Below are 15,310 nucleotides of genomic sequence, written 5' to 3' on the forward strand. Positions count from 1 at the left end.
GCCGGTTACAATGCTAAACTTATAGAGGCAAGTTTGGGTCGTGACAGATAGCATTCTTCTTCTTCGTGAGTTTTGAAAAGATGAGACTCTTCTTCTTCTTAGTGAGTTTTGTTAGGGTTTTTTGGAAGGGATGTTTTTTGGAGGTGTGGGGGGTGTACATTCAATGTGTATAATGTTTAAGGATAATTTTGGAATTATTTAGGGAGTAGAAATTTTAAGAGTTTCAAAATTTATAAGTGAGAGTTCAAAAAATAGGAGATCCAAAATAATTCATAGGGTGCTAATAGTACCACACTAATATAAACAAAAAATTGTAAACATAAACATTACCAAACTCTCCTTAGAATCTAGTATGGTAGGCTCCTTGTTTAATCAATTGATGGTTGATTAGGGAGTGTGTTCATCTTGCGGCAGTGCTTTCCCTCTCAAGTGGGCTCAAGAGCATTATATTTAGCATGGTAATGTCTTTACGAACTCCAAGTTTTTGAGTGAACAATTAAAGGAAAATGGTGATATTGCAGCGCGCTCAGGCCCACGATCGACTTTATGTTTTTTTTTTTTTTCTCACTGCTCGGATTTTCATTCTTGTGAAATCTTGTTATGCAGAAGGAACCATCTAATGGCTTTTTTGCTATCCCATTTTGCAGTCTCTTTCTGAATTCCTTCTGTTGGAGCCTACATATTTACCATTTGGCAATTGATAAAAAAATAAGATAACGTTCGGTTTACTTTTCAAAACTCAATTATGTTTTTAAATCATTATTTAAATCAAAATTCATAATCAAATAAAATTTTAAAATACAATTCATATTTACTTTCAAAACCTATCTTTTTTATATATATATTTGTTTATTTATTTTATTATTTTTATCAATCAATCAATCAATCACTTTTCTCTTTCATCTCCTCTCTCTCCTCTTACATTCTCTCACATTTTATACATCAATCAATCAAAAAAAGAAATAAAAAAAATTACAAATCATCCAGAAACTATATTCAAAACTAATAACCAAATAAATTTTCTTTTTTCAAATTATGATTCAAAAACTCAAAACTCAAAATATAACTTTACACTCACATCATAATTCCAAAACTAAATCATATGGACCCTAAATAAATTTTCCTCCCACTTTTCACTTCACTTTCTATCACTCTCATTTTGCACCATATTTTTCACTCTAATCAAACTGTGAAGCTTGAATTTGATGGATTTGATTTCACTTTTCTTCATTTTTTTTTTTTTTTTTTTTAAATAATCAGGTGTCTTGACTAGGTTACGCCAATATTGACTAATTTCGGGAGCAATTCCATAGCCCACTTGTAAAGCCTATGTAAAGCCAAAGCAAGCGTCCTGTACAGAGTAACCCCGAGAAACTTATTACAATTTAAACACGACGCCTGAACAGAGCACACTCCCTGGCCGCAAATTGTACCCCACTTTTTTTCTTTTTCTTTTTTTTTTTCACATACAAATAAGAAATAAGGCAGAGAAACCAAAGTTAATGAGATGAGCAACTTTATATGTTCAATCATCCATATCAACATCCAACCTAATTTTGTATATACAAAACTGAAGTTTAGCAAGTGCCACTATGCATACCATTGAATTTCACGCGTGTTAGGTCTTGCCTTTTTCATTTCAACTAGGCATAACATCAAACAAGTTGTGGGCACTCTCACAACCCAATTGAATGTTCATTGAAATGCAATTGAATTCAGTCATTCGTTCATCATAAACCAGTCAATCAAAACCATAAAATCCATAGAAATCAGCAATCGAATCGTCAAACAAAGTCTCAACCATAACATTTATAATCGAAAACAAAAACAGTAACATAAATAAATTGAGAATTACTCGGTGGTTTCGAGTGGCTGAGGAAGAAGAGATTGAGCATCGCCGTCGTCGGCGACGAGAGTCCATTCGGGAGGGAGGGGAGGGAGAGGTGGGTAGACGGTGGGCTTACGGCGGATGTCCCATGGCTGAGTCTTCCGCGGCCGAGTCTTGCGGTGGTGCGCCGTCGCCTTCTTCTGCGGCCGTGACGAGCACTCTATCACCAGACCGCCGCAGCTTCCGCCGCCGACCCTCGGGACTGGCGCCTTCGTCGCACCACCAAATCCAGAAGATGGGTTTGGGAGGACCACCATTCTCGAACCAAATAGAGCCGAAACCGACATTTCTTCTTCTTCTTCTGGTTGTTCTACTTGGTTGCTGGAGTGCGAGTGAGAGAGATGATAAGAGTAGTGGTTTTGTTTGGACCTCACAATAGCAATTGGTTATCCAAATCAATTTGTTCTGGTTGGTAAGGTGAGCCGACTGAGTCTAATATACAAAGTTAAAGATCTATCTAATTTCTAAATAAAACATTTGGAATTTTTATTGATAAGTCCAATTTAGAAGTGTTTTAATTCAAGTAGTTCATGAAGGAATTTTTTAACCCATTTAGTCCTATGTATGTATAGGTTTATTCCATAAAGTCCATTTTCTTGATTTACACTATTTTCTTGGACACTTATGCCCTTATATTCAATTTTGATACCTTTATAAATATTTTTTGAACGATTAGCAATTTAATGATGTAAACATTCATTTTTTAAAATTCACATTCGTAGGAATGTAAAATTGGCTCGTAGGCGGCCCGAAACTCGCCCGCGAGCCAGGGCGGGCCCGGTCCGTTGACAATGTGAATATTCACATTGACATATTAACATTCACATTAATAGGAGTGTAAAATTGGCCCGCGTCCTGTGGCGGCGCGAAACCCGCTCACGGCCCATGGGCGGCCCGGGGCGGGCCCGGTTCGGCCCATTGACAATGTGAATATTCACATTGACATGTTAACATTCACATTGATAAGAGTATAAAATTGGCCCACGGCCCATGGGCAGCCAAAAGCCCGCCCGGGGAGGGCTCGGCCCGGCCCGTTAACAATGTGAATATTCACATTGACATGTTAACATTCACATTGATAGGAGTATAAAATTAGCCCGCGCCTCGTGGCTGCCCGAAACCCGCCCAAGGCCCATGGGCGGCCTGGGGCGGGCCCGGCCCGGCCTGTTGACAATGTGGATATTCACATTGACATGTTAACATTCACATTGATAAGAGTATAAACTTGGCCAGCAGCCCAAGGCGGGCCCGACCCGGCCCGGTCCGTTGACAATGTGAATATTCACATTGACATGTTAACATTCACATTAATAGGAGCATAAAATTGGCCCACGTCCCGTGGCGGCGCGAAACCCGGCTGCAGCCCATGGGCGGCCCGAGGCAAGCCCAATCCGGTCCGTTGACAATGTGAATATTTACATTGACATGTTAACATTCACATTGATAAGAGTATAAAATTGGCCTACGGTCCATGGGCGGCCAAAAGCCCGCCCGCGGCCCGGGGAAGGCCCGGCCCGACCCAACCCGTTGACAATGTGAATATTCACATTGACATGTTAACATTCACATTGATAAGAGTGTAAAATTGGCCCGCAGCCCGTGGGCGGCCCGAAGCCCGACCGAAGCCCAAAGCGGGCTTGGCCCGACCCGTGACAATGTAAATATTCACATTGACATGTTAACATTCACATTGATAGGAGTGTAAAATTAGCCCACGTCCCGTGGTTGCCCAAAACCCGCCTACGACCCGTGGGTGGGCTCGGCCCAGCTTGTTGACAATGTGAATATTCACATTGACATGTTAACATTCACATTGATAAGAGTGTAAAATTGGCCCGTGACCCGTGGGCAGCCCGAAGCCCGACCTCGGGCCGGGGCAGGCCCGGCCCGTTAGCAATGTGAATATTCACATTGACATGTTAACATTCACATTGATAGGAGTGTAAAATTGGCCCGCAGCCCGTGGGCGGCCCGAAGCCAAATCGCAGCCCGAGGCGGGCTTAGCCCGACCCGTGACAATGTGAATATTCACATTGACATGTTAACATTAACATTGATAGGAGTGTAAAATTTGTCCGCTACCCGAAGCTCGCCCGCGGCCCGGGGTAGGCCCGGACCCAAACCCGGGCCGCCAATGCGACGCGAGTCAATTTTACACTCTTATCAATGTGAATGTTAACATGTCAATGTGAATATTCACATTGTCAACAGGCCGGGCCGGGCCCGCCTCGGGCCGCCCAACCGCCGTGGGCGGGTTTCGGGCAGCCACGGGGCACGGGTTAATGTTAAACTCTTATCAATGTGAATGTTAACATGTCAATATGAATATTCACGTTGTCAACGGGCCGGGTCAACCCCGGCCCGGGGCCAGGCTTTGGGCTGCCCACGGGTCACGGGCCAATTTTATACTGTTATCAATGTTAATGTTAATATGTCAATGTGAATATTCACATTGTCAACGGGCCGGGCCGGACCAGCCCTGGGCAGCGGGCGGGCTTCGGGCCGCCCACGGGCCACGGGCCAATTTTACACTCCTATCAATGTGAATGTTAATATGCCAATGTGAATATTCACATTGTCAACAGGCCGGGCCGGGCTCGCCCCAGGCCGCCCACGGGTTTCGAGCCGCTCATGGGACGCGAGTCAATTTTACACTCTTATCAATGTGAATGTTAACATGTCAATGTGAATATTCACATTGTCAACAGGCCGGACCGGGCCCGCCCCTGGCCGCCCACGGGCCGTGGGCTGGTTTCGGGCAGCCACGGGGCGCGGGCTAATTTTATACTCTTATCAATGTGAATGTTAACATGTCAATGTGAATATACACATTATCAACGGGTCGGGCCAGGCCCGCCCAGGGCAACCCACGAGCCGCGGGTGAGTTTCGGGTCGGCCACAGGCCGCGGGCTAATTTTACATTTCTATCAATGTGAATGTTAATATGTCAATGTGAATATTCACATTATGAACGGGCCGCGGGCCAATTTTACACTCTTATCAATGTGAATGCCCGGGCCCGCCGCGGGCCAATTTTACAATCCTATCAATGTGAATGTTAACTTGTCAATGTAAATATTCACATTATCAACGGGCCGGACCGGGCCTATTTTTTTGGCCTGTGGGCCGGCCCGGCCCGGCTCGGCCCGACTCAAATTTTTCCGGGCACCCATGAGGATCGACATAGGCCGGGCGCCTACACATTGACGATATGAACATTCACATTAGGGGTATTTTAGTAATTATGTCACCCATAGGACTTATTGAAATATAAGAAAATAATGTGAACTAAATGGAACATAAGTAGATGAAAAGGGTATTTTGGTCTTCTTATCTCAAATTGGACCTAATGGAATAGTCAAAAAGAATATGAGTTGGATGGAATAAAGCTATTAGAAAATGGATTTATCAAAAAAACTCCCAAAACATTTACATCAATTAGTCTTATATATTTTTAATTATTACTAAAAAATAATTTTTTTTTTTTTTCAATTTGTAGATGCTATTACATTCTACTACCGTTAAACGGTCACCGGAGACTCGTCGGAATATTCAACATCATCGGAAAGTCACCGGAGTATCGCCGAGAAGTCGCCGGAATATCGCCGAAAGTTCACCAGAATGTTAAGAATGTTAATGGAAGTCGTCGGAATGTTCAGAACGTTCACGGAACGTTAAGAACATCATTGGAGATTCACCGGAATATCCAGAATATCGCCGGGAAAAAAAAATAAATAGAGAAATTAGAGTAAAAAAATATAGCAAAATATACTAAATATTAATAAATTAAAAGAAAAAAAATGGAACGACAAAAAATAGCAACAATGGGAAAAACATATGCTATTTTTTAATTTTTGTGAGGTTTAAGAAAATAATCTCCAATATTGATCAAACTGAAAAGTAAGTTTTGAAACTGTCCAATATTTATTACAGTTTCAAAGCAAAAATCTATTAAGTATTTATTCTTATTAATCAAACTGAAAAACATGTTATGAAACTGTAAAATTTTACAGTTCTAAAGACTGTTATGAAACTGTAAAATTTTACAGTTTTATACCATGATTCATTCCAGCACCAAAAAAATTTGAAACTGCAAAATTTTACAGTTTTCACCGCCTGTAACTAAAACTCGAAAATAACTTGTTCAGAACTTAAAAAATTTCTCCATTAGAACAGAAAAAGAGAAGTGTATAACAAAGAAAATATATATATATATATATATATATATATAAAAGAGATCGAAGGAGAGAGGTGAATATAGAGAGAGGATTGTACTCCGACAACTATTTTTTGTTAGATCTATCCGGATCTGATGTAAATCTACACAGCACCAAAAAAAATTGAAATTACAAAATTTTACAGTTTTTACCGCCTGTAACTAAAACTCGAAAACAACTTGTTCAAAACTTAAAAATTTTCTCCATTAGAACAGAAAAAAGAGAAGTGTATAACAGAGAAAATGTAAAAAAAATAAGAGATCGAAGGAGAGAGGCAAATATAGAGAGAGGATTGTACTCCGGCAACTATTTTTTGTTTAGATCTAGCTGGATCTAATGTAGATCTACATTAGATCTGATGTAAATGTACTCATCTTCTTCATCGGAAACATATCTTCTTTATTGTCGGTGAGAGTGAAGTAAGTAGTCGGCAGTCGGTGGTCGGTGGTTACCAGTAAATCCCAATCGATGGTAGTCGTCGGTCGCCGGTGACTATATATCGGAAAGAGAAAGAGAAGAAGCAAGATATGGTTACCCGTCAACGATCGCCGGAAAACACAAAGAGCAAAAGAGACAAAGAAGAAGAGTGGCAGAGAAGAAGAATAATAACGTTATAGGACTTTTAGGTATAAGAAAAAAGTTATGGGACTAAATAGACTACACGCTTTTCAAACAAGACTTCTTGGTAATTTCCCCATAACAAAATTGGGTATTTACAGCCCTATTTTATCGATCGTATTTATTTCTTAGATTAATTATTAATGTTTTAAAAATATATTTACTGTATATTATCTAGTTCATCAATTATAACATTGATGTCATGACACTACTGCTAGTAATTATCTTCAGTCATCAGTGATGATGATATTCGATCTCTAGCTATTATCTCTGACATCCAATGATCACTTTCGGCCGTTGTTTCTAATTATTGGCAATTACCTTTGTGGGGGCCGAATAATTGGAAGAATCAGAAGCGTACTCTAGAAGACAGATATTACTCGGCTCTTCCCTGCACGATCAGGAAGCCGAATAAAATAGATAAGCCGAGTAGATACCGAACTATGTTTCCGAGTAAATAAAAGGATAATGAGTGAAAAGTGGACCTGCCCCCGAGGCCCAGGAAACCAGTATAAATAAAGGAACAACAGACCAAGAAAGGGATGTGAGAATTGTTGTACTTAATTTAGAATATAAGTAATCTTGAGTGCTGAGACTGACTTGTCCGTCGGAGTGCTAATTCCAGCACCCCCGACCGGAGTGTTTATTCCTTTTCAGGTGGCTATCAGTGGATCACGAGCGTCCCCCAAGATCAGAAGAGTATTTCCAAACCACTTCTCCACAATTGGCATCGTCTGTGGGAATACTCAAGCATATCCATGGCGGGCGTGATGGAGGACCCTCCAATAGTCACTGATGAAACCACGCAGATAGACGATTTCACTCCAACAAACATGCATAGACCGGAGATTATCCCAGCAAGACGCGCTTTGCACTTCGCCTCACCTTCGACTCCAGAGCATGAGGCAATGCAAGCGATCATGGAACAGGCAAAGCAAAACGAGCAAAGGTTGGAGAACATGATCGCTGAGAACGAGCGTCTCCGTCAGGATTTGGCCTTGGAAGTGGCAAAGTCCAAACAAACCGTGCACCAAGATCCGGAATGACCTCTGAAAGCAGGTGGTCGACGGCCTCGAGCCCGGCAACAAGACACTGATAGCGACTCCGACTCATTATCCCCGGAGCCCAGAAAGATGGGCGAACTAATCAGCTCAGTCATGTCCAAAGTTCAACACCTTACATCCTTCAAATGGCCGTCTAAAGTGGTGGGACCTCCTGATACGAGAAGATGGGATAGACGGTGTGAATATCAAAAAGATCAAGGTCATGACACCGACAGTTGCTATGCTTTGAAAGACCACCTTGAGGAGTTGGTGCAAGATGGTCGGCTCCAGCAACATGTCCGAAAGAGAGCAACCAAAACAGTTGCACTACGGAAGGATTCGCCCCCACCCGGCGTCATTCATATGATATACAACTTGCCAACGCCTCCAACCATACATGCAATTCAGTTACACCCAATACCCTAAAAGCTATAGCGACCCCGGTCTTTTCCCATTTGATTATAGTATCCGGACTTGGGTTCTGTAGATTCTGTCATTGTATAATTGTTGTTGTTGTCCCTTATTTTCTCATTTGGAGTTAGGATGTGTTGGGCAGGTTTGTTTCAGGTTGGTTGGGTTTAGAAACCAAGTGTTGCTGTCCAGAATTTTGGATCTTCGCTCGAGCGAGGAGTTTGTCGCTCGAGCGAGATGTTGTTTTTGGTTCTTCGCTCGAGCCGGGGTTTGGTAGCTCGAGCGAGAGTTTGCCTCTGGTTTGGACCTGCAGCTTTGCATTCTTGGCTCGAGCGAGCTTTTCTTCGCTCGAGCGAGTTAGTTCGTTCTTCGCTCGAGCGATAGTTCCTTCGCTCGAGCGTGTGTCTGGTTACAGACCTGAGGGTTTGAGTTCTTCGCTCGATCGAGTTTTCTTTCGCTCGAGCGAGCTTTTGGGTTGTTGGCTCGAGCAAGGCTTCCTTGGCTCGAGCGTAGTTTCACAGTGTCTGGTCGCTCGAGCGACCAAGTCTTCGCTCGAGCGAGCCTGTCCAGTTTATATACGCAGCAGCGGGTTTTGATCAGTCTTTTTCATCTTCTTTTTGATTCCAAACCCTAGGTCCGACTTTTCTCTCTCCCTACTCACCTTCTTTCTTAGATTTGATCTATTTAGAGTGTGTTTCTACCCTAGTTGCTTTATTAAAAAGATAGAGGGAGTCGAGGGCTTTCATTTAATCTGAACATTTGGCGGTTTGGAGCACATTGGTATTTGGGTATTCATCTCTGTCTTCTCCATTTGGGTTGTTTTCTTCAAGGTAGGGATTTCCTACTCCATTTTATAGGTTTTGTTCTAAGTTTTGGTATTTTGATATGTTGGGGATACTTTGGTAAATTTTGAGAAAAACCCTAGTTGTATTATTAAATTAATTTGTATAATTAATTCATGGAATTGGGAAAGGATGGTTAAATTCATGGAATTGGGGAATTCATTGATTAAATGGCGTAGTTGGATAATTTGAATCATTTGTCTATTGAATTGTTGACATAGTTATTTTCAGTTTAGAAATAACTGTTTTGGGCTATCGGTGGAGGATAGTCGTGCTTGTTGTAGACACTGCATGTGGATTAGGGATAACTGAAACTAATCACATTGGTTAAATCATTAATTTTGATTATTGCATTGATACAGAAAATACGTGTATTGATTGAGCATTGCATTTGCATACATTGTTTTGTGTGGGAGGAGATAGGGGATGTACTCCACGGTTTAGGGGAAGATAGGGGATGGACCTCTAAACCGGATTTTGTTTGGGAGGAGATAGGGGATGGACTCCATTAGCATCATTTTTATGTGTGCTTATTTATATAGAAGTGTTTTATTGATAAAGCACTAAAATGTGTATCAATCTGGAAGTATGAAGTGTTTTGATTTGAGCTTGAGTCTCATTTGTTTGTTGATATTGAAAGGATGTGAATATGATATATGTAATTCACTGTTGTAAGTTTGGCCAGGTTCTGAGCCATGTTGATAAAATTGGAAAGTAAAACGTGTCTTAGACAATAGTGTCATGAGACTGTAAAATGAAGTAATTGATTATCTTGGTTAACCATCTGTTGAATGCTATTGCTTTATTCATTGCTTATATGTGGTTTAGTATATTTCTACTGGGCTGTGGCTCACCCTTTATGGGAACATCATTTTCAGGTTCAGGTGATAAGCTACCTCCAAGGACTTAGCTTGGAAGGACTTGGATTTTGGAAGACTATTTTTAGTTATTTGTTTTTCATTGTTAGTACATGTAAACACTCAAGCCTAGGGCTTTATTTATATTTGAGTTAGAACTCATACTTTGTGTCCAAGTGTTGGCTTGGAAAGATGTAAGCCGGTAGGGCATTTACTTTGATGTTACATGTAATGCTTTTGTTTAGTAAGACTCTGATGGATATTATAATGAATTATTAAAGTGTTTTCCTTAAATAATGCATGTCAATGATATATATAATGGGTATATTTTATGAGGGCATTACAAAAGCAACTAACTCCAGCAAAAAGGCCACGTGAAGCTCTGAGTATTACCTTCGACAATTCTGATCTTATCGACGTAACAGTCCCCCACATTGATCCACTGGTCATTGAACTACGCGTAAACCGATTTACCGTTGAGCGCGTTCTTATAGACCAGGGGAGTACTTCGGAGGTTATGTAATACAAGACCTTCATCAAACTCGGCTTCAACGAATCAGACCTGTCCCCAGCTCCTTATCCACTATTCGGCTTCAACGCAAATCCAGAGTATCCGTTGGGGAAAATCACACTACCCGTTCGAGCGGGCTCCCGAACAGTGGATGTGGAATTCTTGGTTGTCAAGCTTTCTTCGCCGTATAATCCCATCATGGGGTGAACTTAGTTGCATACAATGCGCACCGTTCCAAGCACCTATCGTCAGCTGCTGCGCTTCCCGACAGAACACGGCATTGAGAAAATCTGTGGTTTCCAGCAATCGGCACAGGCATGTTATCTCCTTTCCTGAAAGACACCAAAGGAGTTGCAAGTTAATTCCATTGAGGTGCCGGATCGAGACAGCCTCGATGATGTCGGGCAACTCCCAAATGAGAAAGCCACGGAAGACCTAGACCGAGTTGAGATTGACGGCAATCTAGAGAGGTTCTTCATTATCGGCACCTCCCTGAGTCAAGCCGACCAACAGCAGCTAGTATCCTTCTTGCTCGGCAATCTTGATGTATTCGCGTGGACTCTATATGAAATGTCGGGCGTAGACCCATCTGTTTTGGAGCATCGTTTGAATGTTGACCCTAAGTACAAGCCGATCATTCAGAAAAGCCGACGATCAGCCGCAGAGCACACTACCGCCGTCATTGAAGAGGTAGACCGGTTGCTTGATGCCGGAGCAATCAGGGAAGTGACTTACCCCACATGGCTCTCTAATACTGTGGTTGTGAAGAAGAAAAATGGGACTTGGCGAGTCTGCATCGATTTTACAGATCTAAACAAAGCCTGCCCCAAAGACTGTTTTCCTCTTCCCAGGATAGACCAACTTGTAAATGCTATGGCGCGTCATCAGCATATGAGCTTCCTTGATGTCTACAGAGGTTATCATCAAATCGCTATGCATCCGGAGGACCAAAAGAAAACTGCATTTCTCACCCCAAGAGGTATCTATTGCTATAAGGTTATGCCTTTTGGGCTGAAGAATGCAGAGGCAACCTACCAGAGACTGGTCACCACTATGTTCGAGGAGCAACTCGGTAACACTATGGAAGTGTACATTGACGATATGGTGGTCAAGTCCAAGGAAGAGCAGAATCATATAGCCGATCTGGAAGAGACATTCGGCATCCTACGCAAATATGGAATGAAGTTGAACGCTTCCAAATGTGCGTTTGGTATCGGCTCTAGCAAATTCTTGGGTTACATTGTCAACCACAGAGGAATCGAAGAAAACCCAAGGCAAATCACAGCAATCCTGGAGCTCGGTTCCCTCGTTCAGGAAAAGAGGTTCAAAAGTTGATGGGGATGGCCGTCGCACTCAACAGGTTCATCAGCCGATCCACAGATCGTCGCCAGCAATTCTTTCATACACTACGGCAAGGCAAGGCTTTTCAATGGTCCACCGAATGCAAAGCTGCTTTTAACGGCCTGAAAACCTACCTCCGCTCAGTACCACTCCTGACAACACCCTCTGCTGGCGACCCGCTCATTTTGTATCTGGCAGTTTCTGATCGAGCCGTCAGCGCCGTACTGATAGAGGAAGAGCTGGGGGAGCAGCGGCCAGTGTATTATGTGAGCAAGGCAATGGTTGACGCCGAAACACGCTACCTTCCGCTGGAAAACCTCATCTTAGCCCTAGTCATGGCGGCAAGGAAGCAGATGCATTACTTCCAGGGGCATAGCATTGGGGTGCTAACAAATTATCCCTTCTGATCAGTACTACGCAGTACGGAAGCATCTGGACGTGTTTCAAAGTGGGCTCTGGAACTCGGCCAGTACGATATTCAGTTTCTACCCAGAACCTCAATCAAGGGACAGGTGCTTGCCGACTTTGTCGCTGAATTCACTGGGGGCCTTGCCGACTTCAAGTCTGATGAAATTCGATCAAAGCCAAACTAGAGGATTTATGTTGGAGACATTTGGCAGTTGTATTGTGATGGATCGTCCAACCAGCGGGGCAGTGGAGCCGGAGTTGTAATCATGGCCCCCGATGGCGCAATAATTGAACAGGCCGTCAAGCTCGGCTTCGAAGCATCAAATAACGAAGCCGAATACGAAGCCCTTCTAGCCGGTTTGCGGAATGCGCATATCCTGGGTGCTCGGTGTTTGCTTTGTGTTTTGCGACTCAAAACTAGTGATCAATCAGTTAAAGGGGGAGTACGCGGAAAGAAACGACCGTATGGCGGCCTACATGAAAACGGCCAATTCCTTGTTGGCAAAATTTGACCATCATGAGTTGAACCAGATAACACGTGATCAGAACACCCATGCAGATGCCTTGGCTTGCCTAGCCTCCGCAATCAACTCATAGATTAAACGAACCATCGAATTAGGTTTCATCCCGGAGCCAAGCATTGGCCTTTCGGAGGAAGTCCAGATCAATGTTATAGAATCTGCACCAAGTTGGATGGATCCCATTGTTGCATTCCTATCTTCTGAACAACTCCCAGAGGACAAGAAAGAAGCGCACAAGCTGCGAAACAAAGCCATGTGAAACAAAGCCATGCGATACTACTTGGATCCGCAATGAAGGCTTTATTAAAAATCCCTCTCTGGCCCATATTTGGAATGTGTGCACCCGAACAAAGTCAAGGAGCTTCTGACTGAGATACACGAAGACAGTTGTGGTGCCCATTCTGGCGGACGCTCTTTGGCCCATCGAGCTATAACGCAGGGGTATTATTGGCCGACAATGAGAGCGGACGCCGAATGTTACGTAAAAAAAGTGTGAACAGTGTCAGAAGTTCTCCCCGTTAAACCATTTGTCTGCTGAAGAGTTGAACTCTATCACCAGTCCCCGGCCATTCGCCCAGTGGGGGCTTGATATCGTAGGACCATTGTCGAGGGCCCCAGGGAACAAACGATACCTGATCGTCGCAACAGATTACTTCATGAAATGGGTCGAAGCGGAGGCATTAGCACACATTCGGGATGCTAATGTTAAGTGCTTTGTGTGGAGGAACATCATAACACGATTCGGCATTCCAAGAGCACTTATCTCAGACAGCGGCACCTAGTTTGATTGTGGCGTATACCGAGAGCTGTGCAGCAAGTATGGTATCCAGCCTTACTTTTCTACGCCGGCTTACCACCAAAGCAATGGTCAAGCCGAAGCCTCTAACAAATCCATCTTGGACGGCATCAAGAAGAGGCTGGAGAAAGCCAAAGGCAAATGGGTCAAAGAATTGCCGAGTGTATTGTGGGCCTATCGAACTACACCGAGAAAATCAACCGGAGAAACGTTGTTTGCCCTATGCTTTGGAAACCAGGCGATCTTACCCGTAGAGATCGGCCACCCGACCCTCAAGTCGCAAGTTTTTAATACGGGCCGAAATGACATGATACTAGCTTTGGATTTGATTCTAATCGAAGAACGAAGAGACCGAGCCCTTGCATCCATGGCACGGTACTAGCAACAGCTGGCAAAGTCGTATAATTAACGCGTTCAGCTGCGCCGCTACATACCAGGAGAGTTGGTCTTGAAGAAGGTGCTTCCAGCCGACAGGAAATCGGCCAATGGAAAACTGGGTCCAAACTGGGACGGCCCCTACCAGATTGATTCTATTGCGAAAGCAGGGGCGTACCGGCTGAAAGATATGTCAAGAAAGAATCTTCCACAGCCTTGGAATTCAACGTATTTACGTAAATTCTATCATTGACCCGACTTGTCGGACTTGATATTTGTACAAATTTCACTTCTGCAATGTGAAGTTTCTTATTTCTTAATCACGCGATTCAGTTCACGAGCTCTTTGGGCCAATTAAGCCTCCGGATTCGGAGCGCCTTTCGTGGATATCATGATTGGCCGATTAAGCCTTCGGATTCGAAGTGCCCTTTATGGATATCACGATTGGCCGATTAAGCCTCTGGATTCGGAGCGCCCTTCGTGGATATCACGATTGGCCGATTAAGCCTCCGGATTCGGAGCGCCCTTCGTGGATATCACGATTGGCCGATGCAAGTCTCCAGATTCGAAGCCCCATTGGCGCACGACGTCTTTGGGCCGACAAAGCCTCCGGATTCTGAGTGCCCTTCGTGGATATCACGATTGGCCGACGCAAGTCTCAGGATTCAGAGCGCCCTTTGTGGATATCACGATTGGCCGATTAAGCCTCCGGATTCGGTGCGCCCTTCGTGGATATCACGATTGGCCGATGCAAGTCTCCGGATTCGGAGCGCCCTTTGTGGATATCACGATTGGTCGATTAAGCCTCCGGATTCAAAGCGCCCTTCGCCCTTTGTGGAGCGACCTTCGGAGCCCCTCTGGTGCATGACACCTTTGGGCTGGTTAAGCCTCCCTATTCGGAGCCTCATCGGCGCATGACGCTTTAGAGCCGATAAGGTCTCCCTATACGGAGCCTTGTCGGCGTATCACGACTTTGAACTGATAAAATGCCCCGAATTTGGAACCATGTTTGATGAAGAACTCATGACAAGCAGGCAAAACCCATTTACACATTAAAGCATGTAAACGTTCGGAATGAAATGCTTATACAATGAAACACGAAATACACGTATGCTGAATAAATATTCAATGTTTATACATTTATTCAAAAATTTATGCAATGAAACACAAAACATACAAACACGGGAGTGCTGAATGAAAATTACAATAAAACATTTTATTCAATCAGGCAATAATTATATAGTTTTGAACGCGCTCTGCGTTTGAACGTTACAATGTGTTTTTATACGGCGTCACCCTCATCCTCACTCTGCTCGACTTCAAAGGTAGAAAACGGAAAATGGTTACGTTGGTAGAGTGGCAATGCCGAATCGATGCCCGCTGTTCAGAGAGCTTCCTCGGCCTGAAGCGCCTTGATCCAACCGTGCTTAAATCCACGATTTTCACATCGGCAAACTTCCTCGGTAAGCTTTTCCTTGGTTT

General features: G+C 43.5%; 1 protein-coding gene across 1 annotated transcript; it reads right to left on the reverse strand.

Annotated features, from left to right (window-relative positions):
* Window positions 1-1,851: 1,851 nt before the first annotated feature.
* On the reverse strand, window positions 1,852-2,175 carry PSRP6 (plastid-specific 50S ribosomal protein 6). Its single transcript, XM_028227272.1, has one exon. The coding sequence runs from the start codon at window positions 2,173-2,175 to the stop codon at window positions 1,852-1,854; it is 324 nt and encodes a 107-aa protein (XP_028083073.1).
* Window positions 2,176-15,310: the final 13,135 nt, after the last annotated feature.

The sequence above is a fragment of the Camellia sinensis genome, unplaced genomic scaffold (genome assembly GCF_055761805.1).
Source record: "Camellia sinensis isolate YWXY unplaced genomic scaffold, ASM5576180v1 Unanchor3, whole genome shotgun sequence".
NCBI classification, from domain to species: Eukaryota; Viridiplantae; Streptophyta; class Magnoliopsida; order Ericales; family Theaceae; genus Camellia; species Camellia sinensis.

Bases quoted from the DNA above. Each gene is read 5' to 3' on its own strand.
- PSRP6 (XM_028227272.1), bottom strand. From the start codon at position 2,175: ATGTCGGTTTCGGCTCTATTTGGTTCGAGAATGGTGGTCCTCCCAAAC.